At 47.6% G+C, this 19324-nt stretch overlaps 1 protein-coding gene across 2 annotated transcripts in view; it reads right to left on the reverse strand.

The window, feature by feature from the left end:
- The window catches only part of CHFR (checkpoint with forkhead and ring finger domains), a 234947-nt gene extending 219240 nt beyond the window's left edge, over positions 1-15707 (reverse strand). For both annotated transcript variants that reach the window (XM_078667904.1, XM_078667903.1), the window contains exons 1-2: positions 15591-15707; positions 10904-11027 (exon numbers count right to left, since the gene is read on the reverse strand). In XM_078667904.1, coding sequence (XP_078524030.1) covers positions 10904-11015 — 112 coding nt within the window. In that variant the 5' untranslated portion in view covers positions 11016-11027; positions 15591-15707. The remainder of the gene's footprint in view (positions 1-10903; positions 11028-15590) is intronic.
- Positions 15708-19324: the final 3617 nt, after the last annotated feature.

Below are 19324 nucleotides of genomic sequence, written 5' to 3' on the forward strand. Positions count from 1 at the left end.
TGAGCAATGGGATGGTCCAAAACCCATTCTACGAATCTGTTACTATTGCAAACAAGCTGAAGTAGTCTGCACCCAAGACTTAACAAGAATTGGAAATGCAATAGGCCTCGTATTGGCTTGAGTTAGACCTATTGGCGTTGTAAATGACAATGTCTTTTACCCATGTGTTATGGAGTGTTATGTATGTGGTGTGTAGTGGAATTATGTTGGTTGGACTGGGAGGAGTTTATTTGTGCCCTTATGAGCTGTGCTGCAGCAGCCCGTGACCTCCCACACTCGTAAGCACTGAACAGCAGCAATAATGCGCTGCACAGGGTCTGATTTGCTGCCCACAAAACAAGGAGCAGCAAGTCCTGCTGTGGCAGCCCCTGACAGAGTTGTTTCCTGGTAATTTGGTTTTGTGGCAGGAGCAGTGGCAGCTCCCGCATTCCTATCTTTGCCTGTAATTTATTGAACAAGGCTTTTTATCCTGAAGATGAAAGGATGAGCGCACCCCTCTCTGCTTTGAAGTAATGACCATCATGGAGCGCATCACTGATAGATCCCTGCACTGAAAGCTTTTAACAACAGTCACTGCTCATATTTGTTCTGGAGATTGACACCCCACTAAAAAAAAGTCCTAATCACCAACTGTTAGTGCAGTTGCTGCAGCCCCGGAAAAAGTGGTGTTGTTTAACAAGTGCTTCCCACAGGTTCGACAGTACATTCAAAGGAAATCTGATGATCAACGCTTTTATTATAAAGAGACAATGGTCTTGGACCAATTATTCAAGTAAGAGTTAGATTAACAGAATTATCAACTTATTTGAGCTTGCATTAATCAGTTCCCTAGAACATTCTCCTCCCTTCTTGAACCTCTAATGATTGTTCCTTTAAATGACTAAATAAATATATTGTAATAATACTTTGTGGTTTTTCTGCACATTTATTTTCATGATTTACAGACGTTTGTGAGCTGATTAATGCAAGCTGAAATAAGTTGATAATTCTGTTAATCTAACTCTTCCTTGAATAATTGGTCCAGGAACATTGTTTCTTTATAATAACCGATACCCAGGTCCAGGGACCATTTGGGAATACCCCATTGTTTATAATGATCAACGCTTTTGTACTAATGTACAAATGTTGTCACTGCTCTGAAGGCCTGCAGGGTTTGTAAAGGCTGGCGCTTCTGAAAGAGGGGTCGTGGGAGGGCGTCACAGGCATGCTGGCAGCTCTACTGAAAAATACATATGTGCCTGCACGAGAAGCAGATTGTTCGGAACGCTTTAGTTCGTGCCATCCCAGATTGTAAAACTCTGTTGGCATTACAGACAACAATGGGTTATGGGAGGGATGAGAGGGGGCAGTGGGGGTGGGTTAGGGCTGCGATGGGAAAGCAACGACGATGGGTGGAGAGTGGGAGTGGAGGCTAGCAACAAGGAGCTGGGAGGTAGGGGCAGGTGGCAAACAACGACTGGAGGCGGGCATGTGCAAGCATATAGGAGGAAGCAACGACAAGGGGAAAAGCCAGAAGAAACAACAAAGAACAGAGGAGAAGGCCAGCCTAGCAGTTGAGTTGCAAAGATAATGAACTTTACTTTCTGCACACTAGTACATGCAACCTGCAGGCAAGTTTTATTTAGAAAGCTAAGGATGTTTCTACGGTTGTTGCAGAGATCCTTATGTGTCTTGCACTTGACAACTCGGATTCACAAACACAGTTGAGTGGCTTACGGTCCTGGTACAAACACCTTCACGTGGCCTGTTGGGCAGATCCAGCTTTTCACCGTTAGTACCGTCATAACTTACATACCATTGAATTGTATTATACTGTTTTTAAGTGTCAAAAACGGTCCTATTGTGTACTATGTTAAGGACTGTATTAAAGTCAGAAAAGACGAAAGTTTGTTATATACAGTGCTTTCTGTCAGCTTTCGCGGGCATAGGAGAGGCAAGATTGGAGATGGTATGAAGGGGAAAATAGGAAAAGTGATGATTTCTTTAAAACAGATGCATGAAAGAGTTTGGGAATGCCAGATCAAAGGGAAATGTTAAAGATACAAGGTAGAATTAGATGGATCAGAGAAGAAAGAAAGAAGTGAGAGAGAATATAATTAGCACTAGAAAGATAGAACAAAAACTGTGATTCGGAGATATATACGAAACATATTACAATATAGTCACAGGCGGAGTAGGTAACGAGTACGAAAGGGAAGAGCTAGAAGGAATATGAATGAAATTTGTTAAAAATTAAACAAAAGAAGCAGCAAAGTCAGATAGGGCTAATGGAGAGGGAATGACAGAGAATGCGGTGAAAGGTTTAAAATATTTTTTCTGTACACATGTAGCCATCTCTTCTGCTCCTCACATCCTTGATTAAACACTACCCACCCCCCCTGTTGACCTGGCACGGTGAATGATTTTCTTCTTCATTGAGACCTTTCTTCATGCTGTCAGGTGTAAGGCAACTATGACCGGGTGGGAGGCTCCTTTTGCGCACTGAAGTCATGCAACGCTGTACTTTTCGTAGACCACCGACATCCATGGACTAAACACGGATACACTACAAGGTGGGGGGGCTGTCCCAGGAGAGGTGAGCACTCTGCTTTCTAATTAACAGCGCTTGCTTCTTGGATAAATCGGGATAACAGGGCAAATGTGATCAGCTGCTCTAAAACTACAACCAGGGGCAGGTCAGTGAATAATTCCCATGTGCAGGTGCCTTGGAAAAGTAGGTAAGCACCATTTCATTAGACCTAGGGCATCACGACCGCTGATCAGGGTACTTACAACAGAGGCGCATGACCAGCACCCACTGCAGCTCTACCAACTGCTCAAGCGACATGGATCAGCACTAGAGTAGGCAGCATATTACCCAAGCTCCCAGATTCTGCTTTAGAGAGTGGTGATGCTTTTGAGGGGTGCCAAGCAAGTCTTTGGCTGCTGTTTCAAGGTGGGGCAATTTGCTAAAAAGTTGGAAGCTGCTGCTTGATGGGTTGGATTCTTATCATTCATTCAAAAGAGATGGCTGCTCTGTATTCTTTGGCATCTGGGAAATGCTGAATACGTATGGACTTTTTCTGCTTTTAAAGGTCGGAACTGCTTCCTCGAATGTGGACTTGCCGCCCAGAGTGGGTTCACTTGGGTTTACACTGTAGGTGTGATGCCATGGATTGTTTAAGGTGTTTTTATCAAAGGGTTTACCAGCTCCTAAAGTTTACCGTTTTCTAAATGTTAATTACCTAGGTGGCGAGAGTAGGGCTGGATTGTAAATACGTATTTAGGTGAGGCGGCTACTACTTATTTTGCCCCAGTCTGGCAGTTGGACAAGACGAGTATTTCTGTTGGTGCTTAGCAAGCTTTGACAACTTCCCCCACTTTATATACACACACTCAGAGAGCCAACTGCGCCTTCGGGTCGGAGTTCAAATGTAATCTATATACTACAAAGGAAAAGCATATTCTGGCTGGGGATACTAAGGGACATCACCTACCAAGGTCTGCACCCATTGCGAAGGTACCAAATGAAAATACAGCTGCACATTCAAGCGAAATACCAACCAGCACATACAAGAATAGCAAAACAAAAGACGGACTGCATGCGAGACTCTAGAAGAACTGGGTGAAATTGTGGCGCCCATCATGGACTACGTGGAATTAATTTCTACGCAGGCAATTCAGTAACACAAATCAGATATCGTGGGTGAAAATAGAGGAGATTCAGGCTTCACTGAAAGACCCTAACTGAAATGCTTTGTCTGAGGGGACCAGAACAAAAATTACGAGCATGCAACAAAATATAATGGTCGCATTCCCAAAACTGAAGCCAGGAAGTCGGCATCTGAAACTACAATAAGGTGCCGACCGTGAGTGTCAAGAAGAAACTACAGCAACACATTGCCTGACTACCATGTTTGCCATTGTGCTACCGGCCTATGTGCTTATTGTTCATAATTGACAGCCTGTTCTAGCGGGTAAAACCAGCAAGTACAGTGAGAGCCTTGGGTGGCACCATGTGAGGTTACAACTGTAGGACAAAGCATCTAGAATGTTATTAATGTACAACCACGGATTACAGAATGTTGATTTTTGGCCGTCCTTAATTTGGCCGCTGTGGAGGTCATGCTCCTCTTGCACTGTCAAGCATCCTAGGGGAACGGTGGACTGGTTTCAGCTTTCTATTCTGCCTTCCTCTTTGGAGTCTGCCCGTGTGATTTGGATTAACAGTGAAGGACATTGGTTCTGCATGTTTCCCCTGTTGCGGAGGGCACATCAGGATGTTGATGATGGCTTTGGTGACCGGATTGAGAAGCCAATTTGGTTTCTGTGTGAAAAGGACAGCTGCTGCGCCTGAATCAAGCTGAGTTGCTATTCGGGTCAGAAGAGATAGTCCAGTCAGCGCGAACAGGCGACCGAGGCCCGAAGTCAGAGTGTACACAGGAAGAAGAAGATCTGCACGATCAGCTCACTGGGCTGCGATGCGGCACCCACCTCCCCGCAGAGATCGGTCATGGGCACCCCGAGACTGCCGCACACCCAAGGCCGTGCCACAAAGTACTGCTGCTGAGCTCCGGGCTGCAAACTTAACAACATTGAATGACAAGCAGCCAACGAGTGGTTGACCGCCTTTCCTCTCTGCCCTGTCGGCCCAGCCACTCAGAGCCAAGGCAGGCAACAGGAGGGTGGTATTGGTGGAAGGGAAGGAGGGCAACCCCGGGGGGATGCAACGCCAAAACTGCATCAAGTAACATGAGAAGGAAAGTAAAAGAAAAGAGTGCCTGAACTAACAGATAAGCTCTCCAGTGGAAGGCTACTGGGTACTTAGGTGCTGCACCATGGGCGGTAACTAAATAGAGAAAGGAGGGACATGGAGGGGCAACAAACCACTGGATTCAAGCTAGCCTGGCTGATGAAGGGCGATGACCTGAAACGGTTCCCAGGATGCTCATTTCGGGTCCAGGGACGACCTGGCTTGGCAGTTTGGGCTGGACTGTTCCCACGAGGAACAGGGTCAAGACTGATTTGCATATGGCTGAGTCCAAACTGGGGTGGTGTGGTGAGCAAAAGAATGATGGATTTAACCCAGATCCTTGTGACTGGGTTGCGTGTCTGTATTGTCAGCAATCCGTCAATCAATTGTTTCTTTTGCATATGTCGCCCTAAGTGGGAAGGGTATGCCCAGACGTGGGTCCCGTGCTCACTACAACGCTGGATTCAAGCTAGCCTGGCTGATGAAGGGTGATACCCTTAAACAGGTCCCAGGATGCTCGTTTCCGGTTCAGGGAGGACCTGGCTTGGGAGTTCGGGCTGGACTGTTCCCACAAGGAACAGGGTCAAGAATGATTTGCATATGGCTGGGTCCAAACTGGGGTGGTGTGGTGAGCAAAAGAGTGATGGATTTAACCCAGATCCTTGTGACTGGGGGGTGAATGTCTGCATTGTCAGCATTCCGTCCATCAATTGTTTCTTTCGCACAAACCTGAATACAACATTTCTCAAAGAGACAGCACAAGAACTGCCTAGGCTCTACCCAAAAAGGTGAATGAACAAGCATGGGTGGGTACATGTGTAGCAGGGAAATAAGATAGGAAGGCCAGTCGAAGTCAATAACATGGCGTGATGTAGGGAGTGTCGCACTTAGATTCAAGGGAGTTGGATGTAAATGTCTAAGGTGTAGTAACTGAGGACAGAGACTGATATCAGTAGGCCAGATGGAAATCTAGCTTGCATATAAGATTGTAGGCCACACTGTGATGGCAGGAACAGTAGCACATTTAAGTCTATAGACATTATAAAGGCACCGTGTGATGGAAAGCCCAACAATAGAGGGTGTAAATTTAAGTAATAGTTAGAAGTGAAAAGTCTTCTAATGGGGAAGGAGGAGCAGTACCATGACCTTTCAGAATTGATGGCTTGACCCGAGTGCATTACATCATGGGATGAGTAGCAAAGCAACAGTTAGAAGTTGCGACAAACGTCCTCAGCATAGTTTGCAAAGAAGAAAGAGAAAGAGAAAGAGAAAGAGAGAGATTACTAAGAGACAAGGACAGAAAGTTTTCACATGTGCCTTGGACCATTGAATGGTGAAGTCCATTAGACTACATTATCTGTGCTGCACAAAATGGAGGTATCTATTTTAAAGGGCTACCCATATACCTGCACGTATCAATCTCATTGACCCCCACCCCTCACAAGTTATCAGTGTTGGGAGATGTTTGTAGCCTGCCAGATCTCGGTGCAATGCACACGCACCTGACGCTGGAATCTGGGGACCACGGTTCGATCCCCGGCTCCGGCGGCAGGTTAGCCCAGCACCATGTGACTCTGGGCAATAGCTCGCTTAATCTTCCCAACGGCCCCCAGCGCCTAGAGACCCTTACGGGTGATTGTGCGCTTTACAAATGTGGACTTTACTTTTTACCTCCACCACCACCACCAGACCTGCCTGCCGAAATTGAAACATCACTGACAAGGACTGGAAAACATCTCTCGGCACCCACCGACCCAAACAGATCAATAGCCTCCCCATAGCCATCAAGAATTTCAAGAGTTGGATCACCTCCTGACTCCCTTCAAACACACCAATATAAGAAGATCTATATCCCAGGCCAGTTGGTACACAAAGGAACTTTGACTGATGAAATGCTCCTGCAAACAAGTGGAGCGCAATGAACTTAAAATTAGTCTCCCCCGAAAACACTAAGAATGCTCTGACAGTAAGCACACGCATGCTGGTACCTGGTGCCTGAGGACTTGTGGAATCACTGTGAACTGCCCTGTAATTTCGTTTTTACAAAACAATATCGATTTTTTTGCATGTAAAAAAATATATTGACAAAGCCTACAGATCTCGCATACGCAAAACCTATTGGCTTTTGATAATGCTCGTTTTTTGGGGGGAACACCTTGGTGAGAACGTATTTTATCCTGAAACCAAATCAGCTAATGGTAGGTTGCTATTTATAGAAAGGGAGGTAAAGGTACTTTCTAACTTTGGAGGGACTTTCTAACTTTCAGTTTCTCTCTGTCCAGCTCACAGTCATTTCTTTGATGACAGATCAGGACCTCCCATGTTATTAGCCTAACTGAAGCACTCAAACGACTGGCCCTGCACCAAGTAGGTCTTGTGCATAGAACATCCTTCCAAGGGGCGCTGTCTAAGGTGTCCCAAGAGACTTGGGCTTTCAGTTTTGCAGGTGGTGATGTCTCGCCCCTTCCATCCAGGTGTGCCTGCATTGCTCATGCTGCAAGGCCTCGCCCCAGCATGACTCAACGCCTGAGAGGTCACATACATCTAACCGCCGAACGCCTAAACAACACTTGCGGGTCTATAATGCCTCCTTTTATTCAACAGTAAAACAGAGCTTCCTATGAAGTCTATTGCAACTTAAGGTAAGTTTTTGAAATTGCTGGGATTTTTTTTTAACAACCCACAAAAACAAAAAACAAAAACCATCATCATTTGCAACGCCAATAGCACAACTTTTCAGTAATGCAAGACCTATTGCACTGCAAATGCTTATTTTTTATCTATTTATTTACCTTCCTGGTCAGTGTCACTGCTCTCCCCCACGCAGCTCACAGTTGAGGGACTGCCCTCTGAGCCCGGAGCTTCTGTGCCAGGTAGGTGTTCGAGGCCTCCGCCATTACAACCCCAGCACCCTCCACACTCTCAAACCCGAACGCAACTGCCAGCTCTCGACCCCAAGCAACATCCAAGGCCCAGTCTCTGTCGACATTGCTGCTGCACCTTCACCCACCTCCGGAACCTAGTAATAGCCCCAGGTCACCGGACAACAGCACACACAAACCACTGAACTGCATCCTCCACAACATGCGCTCCCTGCACAGACATGAAATAGAAATCTGGGACCAATCTGGGACCTCCGCAACACTCACACGCCCGGCGTCGCCTCCTCACACAGACCTGTACCAACACCAACTCCGCACCAGACACCGCAACTGCCATCCCCGACAGATACAAGATGCTGAGATAAGACTACCCCACCCGCCCAGGAGGAGGCATCGCCATCATCCACAAAAGCTCCCTCTGCATGACAACCACAGACCCGGACGACAACCCGCCCAGGAGGAGGCATCAGCATCATCCTCAAAAGCTCCCTCTGCATGACAATCACAGACCCGGACGACAACTCCTCATCCCCCCTCCAACACCCCCCCCCGCCTCCGTGGAACATCTCCACTTCGAGATCCAGACCAACCCAAAATGACTCTCCATGGAAACCTTGTCTACAGACCCCCGACCTCATCACACCCCACCGCCAAATTCTTCATAGTAGCTGTTTATAATGCCACTCTTAAAGAAAACAACCTCTGACCACAAAATTAAATTAACTACCAGCTCAGTTTCAACTTTCTTCGCCAGATGAAGATTGTGGCGGGTGAGACCACATGCCAGTTTCCACAATTTGAGTTAAATAAACAGGCTTCATGCGGCAAAGGGCTACGAATATCAGGGAAGACCTGCCCTAGCCTATGAATGAGGGTCAACTGGAAATACTCATTCCACTTGACCTCTCTATGGCATACAACACAGTTACTATGAAACCTTTTAGTGCTAATGGAAAAAGGAGATGGCCATCACCCTACCATGGCCCGGCTCATTTCTATAATATCAGTGCCAACAGACAAGAGTTGGGTCTGCCATTGGCGAAAAATTCCATTAGATGGAGTGTCCCCCTAGGCTACATCAGCCACCTCACTCCTGCATATTCTAGACAGCGTCTCCATTCCTGAAATGTTCACCTACAAATCATTGATTGCAGGTGTGTTAGTCTGATTAGTTCAATGAAAACAAAACAAGACTACAACACCCAGAATGCATAAGGCTATCACACAGAAGTGAAAGCAGTGTCCTTAATGACCTTGAGGGAGATAGTCACTCTAACCTATCCACAGCTCCCCATTTCCACATGCCTTGATAATCTCACATTATCAACTTCAATTTCAAACATGCACAGATGTTTCACCTCCATGTGATAGGGGAATAAAGTGAAACAGAAGCAAAACACCACACAAAAGAATAACAGAGATGATTTATTTGTGCCTGAATTTCAACAAGACTAAAATACTTGTCATTGGAGAACCCATTATAGACACAATGCCCTTCTCATGGGCAGAGACGTAGCATGCCAACACCTTCTCCAAAGTAGGTACAAAAAAATCTTGGGATGTAATATTCCCCCAAGCTCCCCTTTGCAAGACAGATCTCAGAAGGAGTAAAAAAGAACATGCATTGGCAAAGCCAATAGATCTCGGCTTCGGGACATAAAGCTTTACCAATAGCTTGTCGATGCTGTAGCACATCGGGCGGAAGCAAAATAAGCTTTTCATGATCTACAGCATTGGCAAAAGAAAAAAAATGGGCTCAATAAAACAACAACGGCTGGCGGTAAAATCATTCCACTAGCATAAGCATGCGTGGTTAACACATGTGCAACAACAGAATACTGCAAATGCGTTTTGATTTTCAGTGGAAGACACCACTTAGATCAGTAAATTAAAAAATTCTTATTTTTAGCACAAAATTTAAAAAAAGGCTTGTGTGTTAGGGTAAAAGAAGAGGGGAAAAGCATCACATGAGGGATACCGCAACACAGGGATGTGAGAGTAGGACATGAAGAGAAGATTGTGACAGTGGCAGAGAGCACAAGTAAGAGTCAGTGAGAGCATAACAGGGGCAAGGGAGAAGCACATAAGTGAGAGCGAGCAACATGGTGTGGGGGGCTAGAAGTACACAAGAGAGAGAAGCACATGAGAGGTATTTGAATAGGCAAGCTAGAAAAACTCTTAGAAAGTTTAACCAAAAAGAAAAGTTCCCTGAAAGTAAGCAGCCAATGTAAGTGACAGTAATGGGGCTATGCTCCAGAAGAAAGACAAACACCAGACTGACAATCTGTGACAAGGAAAGCCATTGCATAAGAAGTAAGCAAATGAGAGTGACGATAAAGCAAACCACTGGTAAACAATAGGCTGGAAACCCCTGTAAGTACTTGGTACGCGCACAATAGGCCTTACGCAACCAGACATCTTATGCTATCTGATAATCCAGACCTAAAAAACACCAACTCATGATGCTGAACAGGATTCTCTCTCACATATGGGCTCGCTGATTCAAACTTATAAGGCTTTTGGTATTATTCTAGCTAGATTAATGCAACTTTTTCAATGTCAGGGCCGCTAAAAATGAAATTAAGATGCCTAAAAAAAATGCTAAATAAAGACTGCTTGAATGTAAAGAAATGTGTCCACATCTTGCGGCACACAACGAATTGCACTAGCTTCATGTGATTACAGAAAAAAAAGAAGATTCTCTAAAGCATTTTTAAAGCAATGGAGGCAGTGGGGGCAGGCTCAATCCAAAATACCTTCAGACAATAACATCTCATTGTACCCAATGCCACAACCTCAAATTAAGCAATATAATTCTGATAAACTGATTTGCGAAAATAGTAATTAATTATTCATCAGAGTGCTGGGCCCATAATTCTGGAACTTCATGAGAAATGAAATTGCCTAGCAGCAAGCAAAAAAAGCCATGAATGCATGCTTCTTAAACAAAGGTACTTTGCAAAGTAGGACTACTCTAGGACCACGTACCCTCAGCAGTACTAAAGGCGACCTTGCCCCATGAATAAGTACTCTTCTGGCCCCACTAAATCAATCAGTATAGCACATGAGTTGAGCGCATGCATGGGGGGGTCCAAACAAATGACTGCCCACAGCTGCAGAAAGTTCAAAAGGTGAGAAGCCAGAAGACCTATACATTACTACCTACACTATATACCAAACACATTATTGCCTTACACTAACGGTTAGCACAAGGATCTAATCAATCATGGAAAAAGATTAAGCAATTATTCTGTGATGCAGACTTGCTTGCCATGCTAGTTCTTCTTACCTTTTTTTCTGCCAATGGTCCACTCTCTTTTACAAAGGAGGACATCTGGTTCTGATTCCCCTCCGAGACGGCGGAGTTTGCCCCATGGTTTAGTCTCCTCCGAGCCTTCCATCTGAATTCACATCTAAAAAGAGAAATACAGTCAGAGGAAGGATCATTTGCTGGCAAAACATTCTATTCTCGGTCAGCACAGCGGGTAGATGTAGGATGGAAGGGACTGCTATTAGCTTACAGGTGTGCAAGATGTAATGTCGACCGCAACACCATCACCCTGCTCGACAACCTCGACAACCTCGGACTCAAGCAACTGGTGACCACCCCCACCCACCTCGCCGGACACACACTCGACGCCGTCTTCTCATCCAGCAAAGACGTCACCGTCAGCCACGCAACAGGACTCCACTGGACGGACCACAGCTGCGTCCACTTCACCTTCAGAAGAACGACGATCCACCACCTCCAGCAACAGGTTGCTCGAAGAAGCTGGAACAAGATCACAGCCGACCAGCTCACCGCCTCCCTGAGCCAGCACCCTCCCGCCAACTCAGCGAACCCCAGCCAGGCCGCCGACAACCTCACGAAATGGATCAACGACTGCGCGGACGAACTCGCCCCTCTGAGAACCCCACCCAGCAGATCCTGCAGCAGAAAAACACCATGGTTCACCGACGAACTCAAGAGCTCCAAGAAGAACTGTCGAGCCCTCGAGAAAGCCTGGAGAAGGGAACCAACGACGGACAACATGACCACCCTCAAGCTCGCCACCCGGAAACACCACCAACTGATCCGCGCCACCAAGAAAAATGCATACAAGGACCGACTGGACAACAACGCACACAACTGCAAGGAACTCTTCAACATCGTGAAAGAGCTCTCCAACCCCAACGCCGGAAACAACGACATCACCCCATCGCAAGACCTCTGCAACTCCCTCGCGTCCTACTTCCACAACAAGATCACGGACATACACAACAGCTTCAACAACCAACCAACGCAAGCCACAACCGCAACGACGCCACCCACCACCACCCTCCGCACCTGGACCCCGATCAGCACCGAAGACACCATCCGCACCATGAACTCCATCCATTCCGGATCTCCGACTGACCCCTGCCCTCACCACGTCTTCAACAAAGCCGACGCGGTCCTCGCACCCCACCTGCGGGACATCATCAACACCTCCTTCGACTCCGCCACCTTCCCTGAGAGCTGGAAACACGCCGAACTCAGCGCTCTCCTCAAGAAACCTACAGCAGACCCCACCGACCTCAAGAACTACCGTCCCATCTCGCTCCTCCCGTTCCCGGCCAAAGTCATCGAGAAGACCGTCAACAAACAGCTGGCCGCCTTCCTCGAGACGAATGGATCCCTCGACCCCTCACAGTCCGGCTTCCGAGCGAACCACAGCACCGAGACCGCCCTCATCGCCGCCACCGACGACCTTCGAACTCTGATGGACAACGGAGAAACAGCGGCCCTCATCCTCCTGGACCTCTCCGCGGCTTTCGACACTGTCTGCCACCGCACCCTAGTACAGCGCCTCAGCAACATCGGAATCCAGGAGAAGGCACTGGAATGGATCACCTCCTTCCTCGACGGAAGAACACAAAGAGTCCGCCTACCACCGTACAAGTCAGAGGCCACCAAAGTCATCTGCGGCGTCCCTCAAGGATCCTCACTGAGCCCCACCCTCTTCAACGTCTACATGAGCCCCCTCGCGACCATCGCACGCCAACACAACCTCAACATCATCTCCTACGCTGACGACACCCAGCTGATCCTCTCCCTGACCAACGACCCCGCCACCGCCAGAGCCAACCTGCACGAAGGGATGAGAGACGTAGCCGAATGGATGACGACCAGCCGCCTGAAACTGAACTCAGACAAGACGGAGGTCCTCATCCTGGGATCCACGCCCTCCGCCTGGGACGACTCCTGGTGGCCCCCCGCCCTGGGCACCGCACCCAAACCGACGGACCACGCACGCAACCTGGGCTTCATCCTGGACTCCTCCCTCTCCATGACCAGACAAGTCAACGCCGTCTCCTCGTCATGCTTCAACATCCTGCGCATGCTACGTAAGATCTTCCGGTGGATCCCCACCGAGACGAGGAAGACGGTCACCCAAGCCCTCGTCACCAGCCGACTGGACTACGGCAACGCCCTCTACGCCGGAACCACTGCCAAACTCCAGAAGAGACTCCAGCGGATCCAGAACGCCTCGGCGAGACTCATCCTCGACATCCCCCGACGCAGCCACATCTCCGGACACCTGAGAGATCTGCACTGGCTCCCGGTCAACAAGAGAATCACCTTCCGGCTCCTCACCCACGCGCACAAAGCCCTACACGACCAAGGCCCGAGCTACCTCAACAACCGGATCACCTTCTACACTCCCAAGCGCCTCCTCAGATCAACCAACCACGCCCTCGCCGCCGTCCCCCGCATCCGAAGAGCGACAACAGGAGGAAGATCCTTCTCCTACCTGGCCGCCAAGACCTGGAACTCACTTCCGACCAATCTGCGCCTGACCCAAGACCACCTCTCCTTCAGGAAGAAGCTCAAGACCTGGCTGTTCGAGCAGTAGCGGCACCCCCCCCCCCTCCCAGCGCCTTGAGACCCTACGGGTGAGTAGTGCGCTCTACAAATGACCTGATTGATTGATTGATTGATTGATGTAATCAGGCATGTAGTGACTGCCCACTTGCTTGACCCTGGTTACTACACAAATCTTAGGTCATGACTTTGAAAGAAAGCACAACGAACGAACAAACAAAGTGGGGGCCCTTATTGTGCTACAATTTAGAAGGCAGGGGTGTGCGCCAAAACACTCAATGGGAAATGAAATCCAGGAGCACCAGCAACAGGACCCACGTCAACTTGCAGAGGGCACACAGAGACAGAACATCCACCAGAGATAACTCCTGCAAGAAGTGTCTAAAGTTGCTTTTAGAGGGAGCCCAGGTCAGACTGCCCCTTCAGAGACAACTACCAAAATGTGATAGTGCACCGCCAAGAAGGGAGACCAATCCAGGGAACTCACACAGTGTCAGCAGGGGCATTGGTCCAGTACACTCCACCATTCCTGAATCCTCTTCCATTCAAAGCCCAATCACCCGTCTAGATAGAACCAAGGACAGCACATTCCCAGTAGAGAGCCAGAGCTGGCGCTCCTCGAGTGGAGGGTGGGGTGCAAGCTGGCAGAGGGGCCCACAGCTGATCATCTCAAAGTAATGGCCTGATGAAACTTCAACGAGTGACCCATGGCTAGTGCATCACCAATCAGTGGCCTAGGTCTAAAGCACCCTCAAGCAGGGACTTTAAACTGGAGCATCCACACCCTGTGGTACGTGGCAAATCATCAAAACGCTATCACCAATAAATACAGGGGGCCTCATTTATGAAAAGTGACGCATCACTGCGTGAAAACAGCGATGCGTCACTTTTCATTGCGCCCTCCTTGCGGCATGCTGGATGCGTCATATTTACAGTATGACGCATCATGTCGCAAGGAGTAACAGATACGTCAGTATTTCTGTCATGTCTGTAGGTGCAAAAATAACGCATTGCTGGAGTGTGTCACGAAAGTGACACAACTCCGTCAATGGGTCATTTCACATGGACAAGTCCCATTTCAAATGTGCCTGCGTCAGTCTTACGCCTGCTGTGAGGCAGGCGTAAGATATTGACAAATTTGCGTCCTAGAAGTGACGCAGTGAAATTTCATAGATTTTACTGCGTCACTTCTACGAGGCTTAATTGCGTCAGAAAGCCCACCCTGCATACATTATACCTGCGTAGGTAAAATGTGGTGCAGGGGTTTACAAAGATGCGTCACTTTGTAAATATGACGTAACATGGCGCATATTTAACTCTGCTGGTGCGTCACAAAAAGTGATGCACCGGCAGCGCAAAAGTGATGCAAGGGCTCAGAAATAAGCCTCAGGATCCCCATATCCTTCTGGACTGGATCGTACCACCAGCAGGGGACCAGGGAAGGATAACCCTGCTAAAAGAAGCCAGGTTGAGAATGCAAATTCGAGGAGCTAGAGAAAGACACTTCATGTGCAAGAAGCAGAGGCAGAATAGTTGCCACCACCGACACCCCTCGTCCCCCAACATTGAGCCATGATCAGCAGGAAGGAATAACAAAAATAACACCCCTGCAAGCAAGGAGGCAGGGCATGGCAATTCACCTACAAGATGCAAGGGTGGGATAACCCTCCATGACAGAGCTAGAAAGTCTGAGTCAGAGCTGGGTAAGGTCTCATCAGGAGCCAGGCTGGACCACCCCCAGCAGGGTGACATGGTCTGGGCATCTCCCAGCAAAGACCAGGGGCAAGAGCACCACCGACCAGGGGCAAGAGCACCACCGACCAGGGGCAAGAGCACCACCAACCAAGGCCAAGATCAGCAGCTTTGTCTGGGTGCTGCTGCTGCAGCCTCAAGTCTGGGGCCCAGATCTGAAGCAGGCAGGACCCCAGGGCTCGAAGCCCTTCTCCCACCCCGAGGGGCATCAGGGAGAAGTACCCCAGCTATGGGCCCAGGGTTGGGGCATGTCACAGCAATGAAGCACCCTGAGCGGGGGCGCAGGACACCCATGTCAGAGGCCCTGGGGCTACAGGAGCGACCCCCCGACTGGGTATTCTATGTCTCCCCCTACAGCCCCCGCTGCAGCTCTACTTACCCCCGCCGTACCACAACACTTCCCGTCAAAGCAACATCCAGCAGCTGATCCGAGAGGCGTGTCCAGGGCGGGCAGAGGCGTGGCATCCGGTGCGTCTCCCGGGAGACAGGCTCAGGCGTTATCATAGAAACGGGAGGGAGGACCTCCTCAGGGCACTGGGCGAGCTGGCGGCCATCTTTAAATGGTGTCATTTGTAGTGAATAAAATCAGGATTGATGAAGATATTAAACGTTTATAAAACATTTCCCATAGAATGTTATAATTTATCAGAACTCTTTAAAATAAATATATTGTAGTATAGGAGTAAGGTACCGATGAAATATTTATATTTTCGTATTTCAGTATTTCACCTAATTGCAAAACTATTATTATAACCCGTATCACACAATGGAATATTTTTATCGTTTTGACAGCGTTGTCCGTGAGCAAAGTGGATAGAGCGTGCGAATGTGACCGTCGTTCGTTTCAAACCCAAGATGGAGCCAGAAAGATATTTCTATTGCGATCACGTGACGACTTTTCCGCGTGCCTGGGCGTGAAGAGGGACATATTTCGCTTGTAGACTACAAATGGTTGAGATAGAAAAAGGACATACCGAGAAAATAATTTCTTATGTGACCCAACAAGGACGCCATCATGGAGGAGTTCAGGTTTACTGTCAGAGTATGTCAGTTGAAGTGAGGGAGGAATGGAGGCTTTCAGTGTATTGCGTCTGTGACATGGAATACCTTAAAGTTCAATACATGTATTGTTCAGAAATTGAGCAGTGTCATTTGCCGGTTGTGGATGGGTGGATGTATGTGTCAGATATGTATGTATATATGGATGACTGGTGATGTGGATGGAGGATGGGTGGGAGAGTGGATGAATGTGTTTGCTGAGAATGGATGGATGAATGGGGAAATGTGCTGATGGGTGAATGAATGGAAGTGTGGGTTATGGATGGACGGATAGGTGGATGAGGTAGTGGGGCGAATAGACTGATGCAGGAAGTAAGTGGTGAGTGGGTGAGTAGATGGATGGGTGAATTGGATAGTAAAACAGATTGTGTTGTGGAAGAATGGATAACTTGGTGAACAGAAGATGACATATGGATTGATGAGTGAATGGATGATCAAACAAATAGTTTTGGTGGCATGATGGATGGACAGGACGATGGAAGAAGTGGATTCATGGATGGATCCCTAATGGAAGGATGGATAGATTCTTGATGGAATGTTGAATGGATGGATATATGTATGGTAGGATGGGTGCATAAAGGACTTTTTTAGCACAATGCACAGTGCCAACAGCAGTGGTCAGAGTTTGTGGAAACGTGTAGCATGTATCTAGCGATAATAGTCATTAAACTGATTGGATGTAAAAACAATTATATTCTCATATTGCAGTTTGCGATTTTAAGAACTACTGCCTATTGAGAATCCAGTCCGACCCTGCTTAAAGAACACCCAGCAGGCCCAGTCTCCCCAGAAATCAAATTCACACACACGCTCTCAGACCTCTATAATGGTGCTGTGTCTCACATCCGCTCCTTTAAAAAAAGTTTGGTGAGCAGCTTCTAACATGCCTGGCCCTCAGAAACATAATTGTAACCTGGACATATTTTCTGCTGTAGTGAAGCACGTTAATGTTCACCGAACCAAACTGGACGAAAGACACTTATTTTAAGAGCAGGACAAAGGTTCATTTCAATGTCAGTGAGTTAGTGCACCACTGACTGCAGAAAGCTCTGTGTAACCTAACTATTTCTAATCCAGATCTAGTAATATACGCCTAAGAGTTAATGCACCGCCAGCAGCACAAATCAATATAAGTAGATGACCACACACACCCAATCCCATTAGGTTACAGCGTTAGGAAGAATTTAGCCACATATCCTTTCAAAGTTGTTGATAGAAATACGTATGAGTTTGGTAATAATATGTGATATATGTTACTTAGAGCGCCTAAATTAACTGTCCGCTGTATTTATTAATGAGAGAGAGGATGTGGAGCAGCGGCCAGAGCTTGCGACTCAGGATCTGGGAATCCGGGTTCGAGTCTCGATGTCGGCTCAACATCCTGAAATTCTGGGCAAATCACTTTACCTACTGTGCCCATGAACAACGCCTGAATACCTTCACCATCACAGGTAATAAGCTGCGCCAAATCTACAAATCTACAATCTACAAATTTAAAGCAATCTCTTACTATGACCAGGATTAGTCTGCGAGATTGCTTCTAGAGTCACAGCTGAGATGTGAGGGTGAACCCTAAACACACTTCTCTGAGAAGTAAAGCATGGAGCGCTCCGTAGGAGACTTGGGGTCTGTGGCTGTAAACCCCGAGCTCCTAACATTGCACAGCCCAGCAAGGGTTTAAGTGTGCATGTCGGGCTGGACAGACCAAGGCACCCATCCAACCCAAAATGCCCACTTCACCCCAAGGCCCAGCTAAACCTCCTGTCAATCATAATGCAAGCTCCACACCGACCCTGTCCCTCACTCACTCTCAAGCTCAAAGGCAAATTCTACGATGCCGCTAAATGGAATCAACACATTTATGGGGCCGACCGGGGCAACAAAATATACGAGGGGCAACGCCCCAATCAAGAAACTGCCTCTGAACATAACGATAATGCCTGCAGGCAGGTATGGACCCCCAGGGTCAGGGAGAAGATTGGCTTCAGCAAACACCTCCTAGGAGCATCCAGCTTAGGACAGCAGCACAGAAGGGGCAGCGAGGTTTCCCACATGAAATTGCATAGCCTGCAGCCCATCCCTCCCCCTGACAGGCCCATGCCAGATTGAAGTCAGTAACTGGTAGGCATAGTAGGCACATGTAGGAATGTCTCTGCACGTCTGTCCATTGATGGCATTCAATAGATGTGATTGTGGTTGCCCCACCAAGTACGAACTGTTCGGGGGCTGTAGGATAGCTGAGGTCTTTGCAATATCCTGAAGGTTCAAAGTTGATTCCAGTTGGCTAGTAATTGCCCTTTTCCAGGCCGCATAGGAGACATCCACTGAATGTAATGATAAGCGTTGATTTGGAGGGAAGAAATGGCATTTTGTGTTTGCTCATGCCAGAAATTACCTGGTGTCTGTAGGCCAGCTCTGGAGTGGTCCATTACGAATATATCATCTGCGTACGTAATTTGTACAGGCCAAATATTTGGGGAATCAGGCAGCCACCCTCCAGAGCTTTCCCCAAGTCCGCGGTATATAGATTAACAAGCATTTACAATGCAACGGCTTTTGTCATTGCTCATGACAAATTTTCTTGTCCTTAGGTGAGACAATAAATATCTGAAAATCCCTCGCAGAGAAAGGAAGAGCCCTAAATGACATATTTGTAAACAAAAGGTGTCAATGTTCCACAAGAAAGCTCAGAAACATCACAAACTATTTTTGAATATTAATTAAGTGTGAACCTTTCCACTGACGTTAATCCTGCAAAAATCCAGGGGAATCGGACAAGACAGCATGCAACATTTGATCCATGACGCCATCACGCACATCCCACAAAGTTAGGATACTCAAAATAGTTAGGTAGCCAGAAGCTCATAACGGTACTACCGGCCAAAACACAACATCCACTAACATACAACTTAACAAAACATCTAACAAAGATCATCTATGAAATAGACTAGCTTTCAAGGCTCCCAACAGCAATTCTTCCACCATAAGCCCACCACACCAATGCACCTGGAAAAAGTACGAATTGACTCTACACTGACAGCGTACAGACCTCTG

The sequence above is a fragment of the Lissotriton helveticus genome, chromosome 11 (assembly GCF_964261635.1).
Source record: "Lissotriton helveticus chromosome 11, aLisHel1.1, whole genome shotgun sequence".
Lineage (NCBI taxonomy): Eukaryota > Metazoa > Chordata > Amphibia > Caudata > Salamandridae > Lissotriton > Lissotriton helveticus.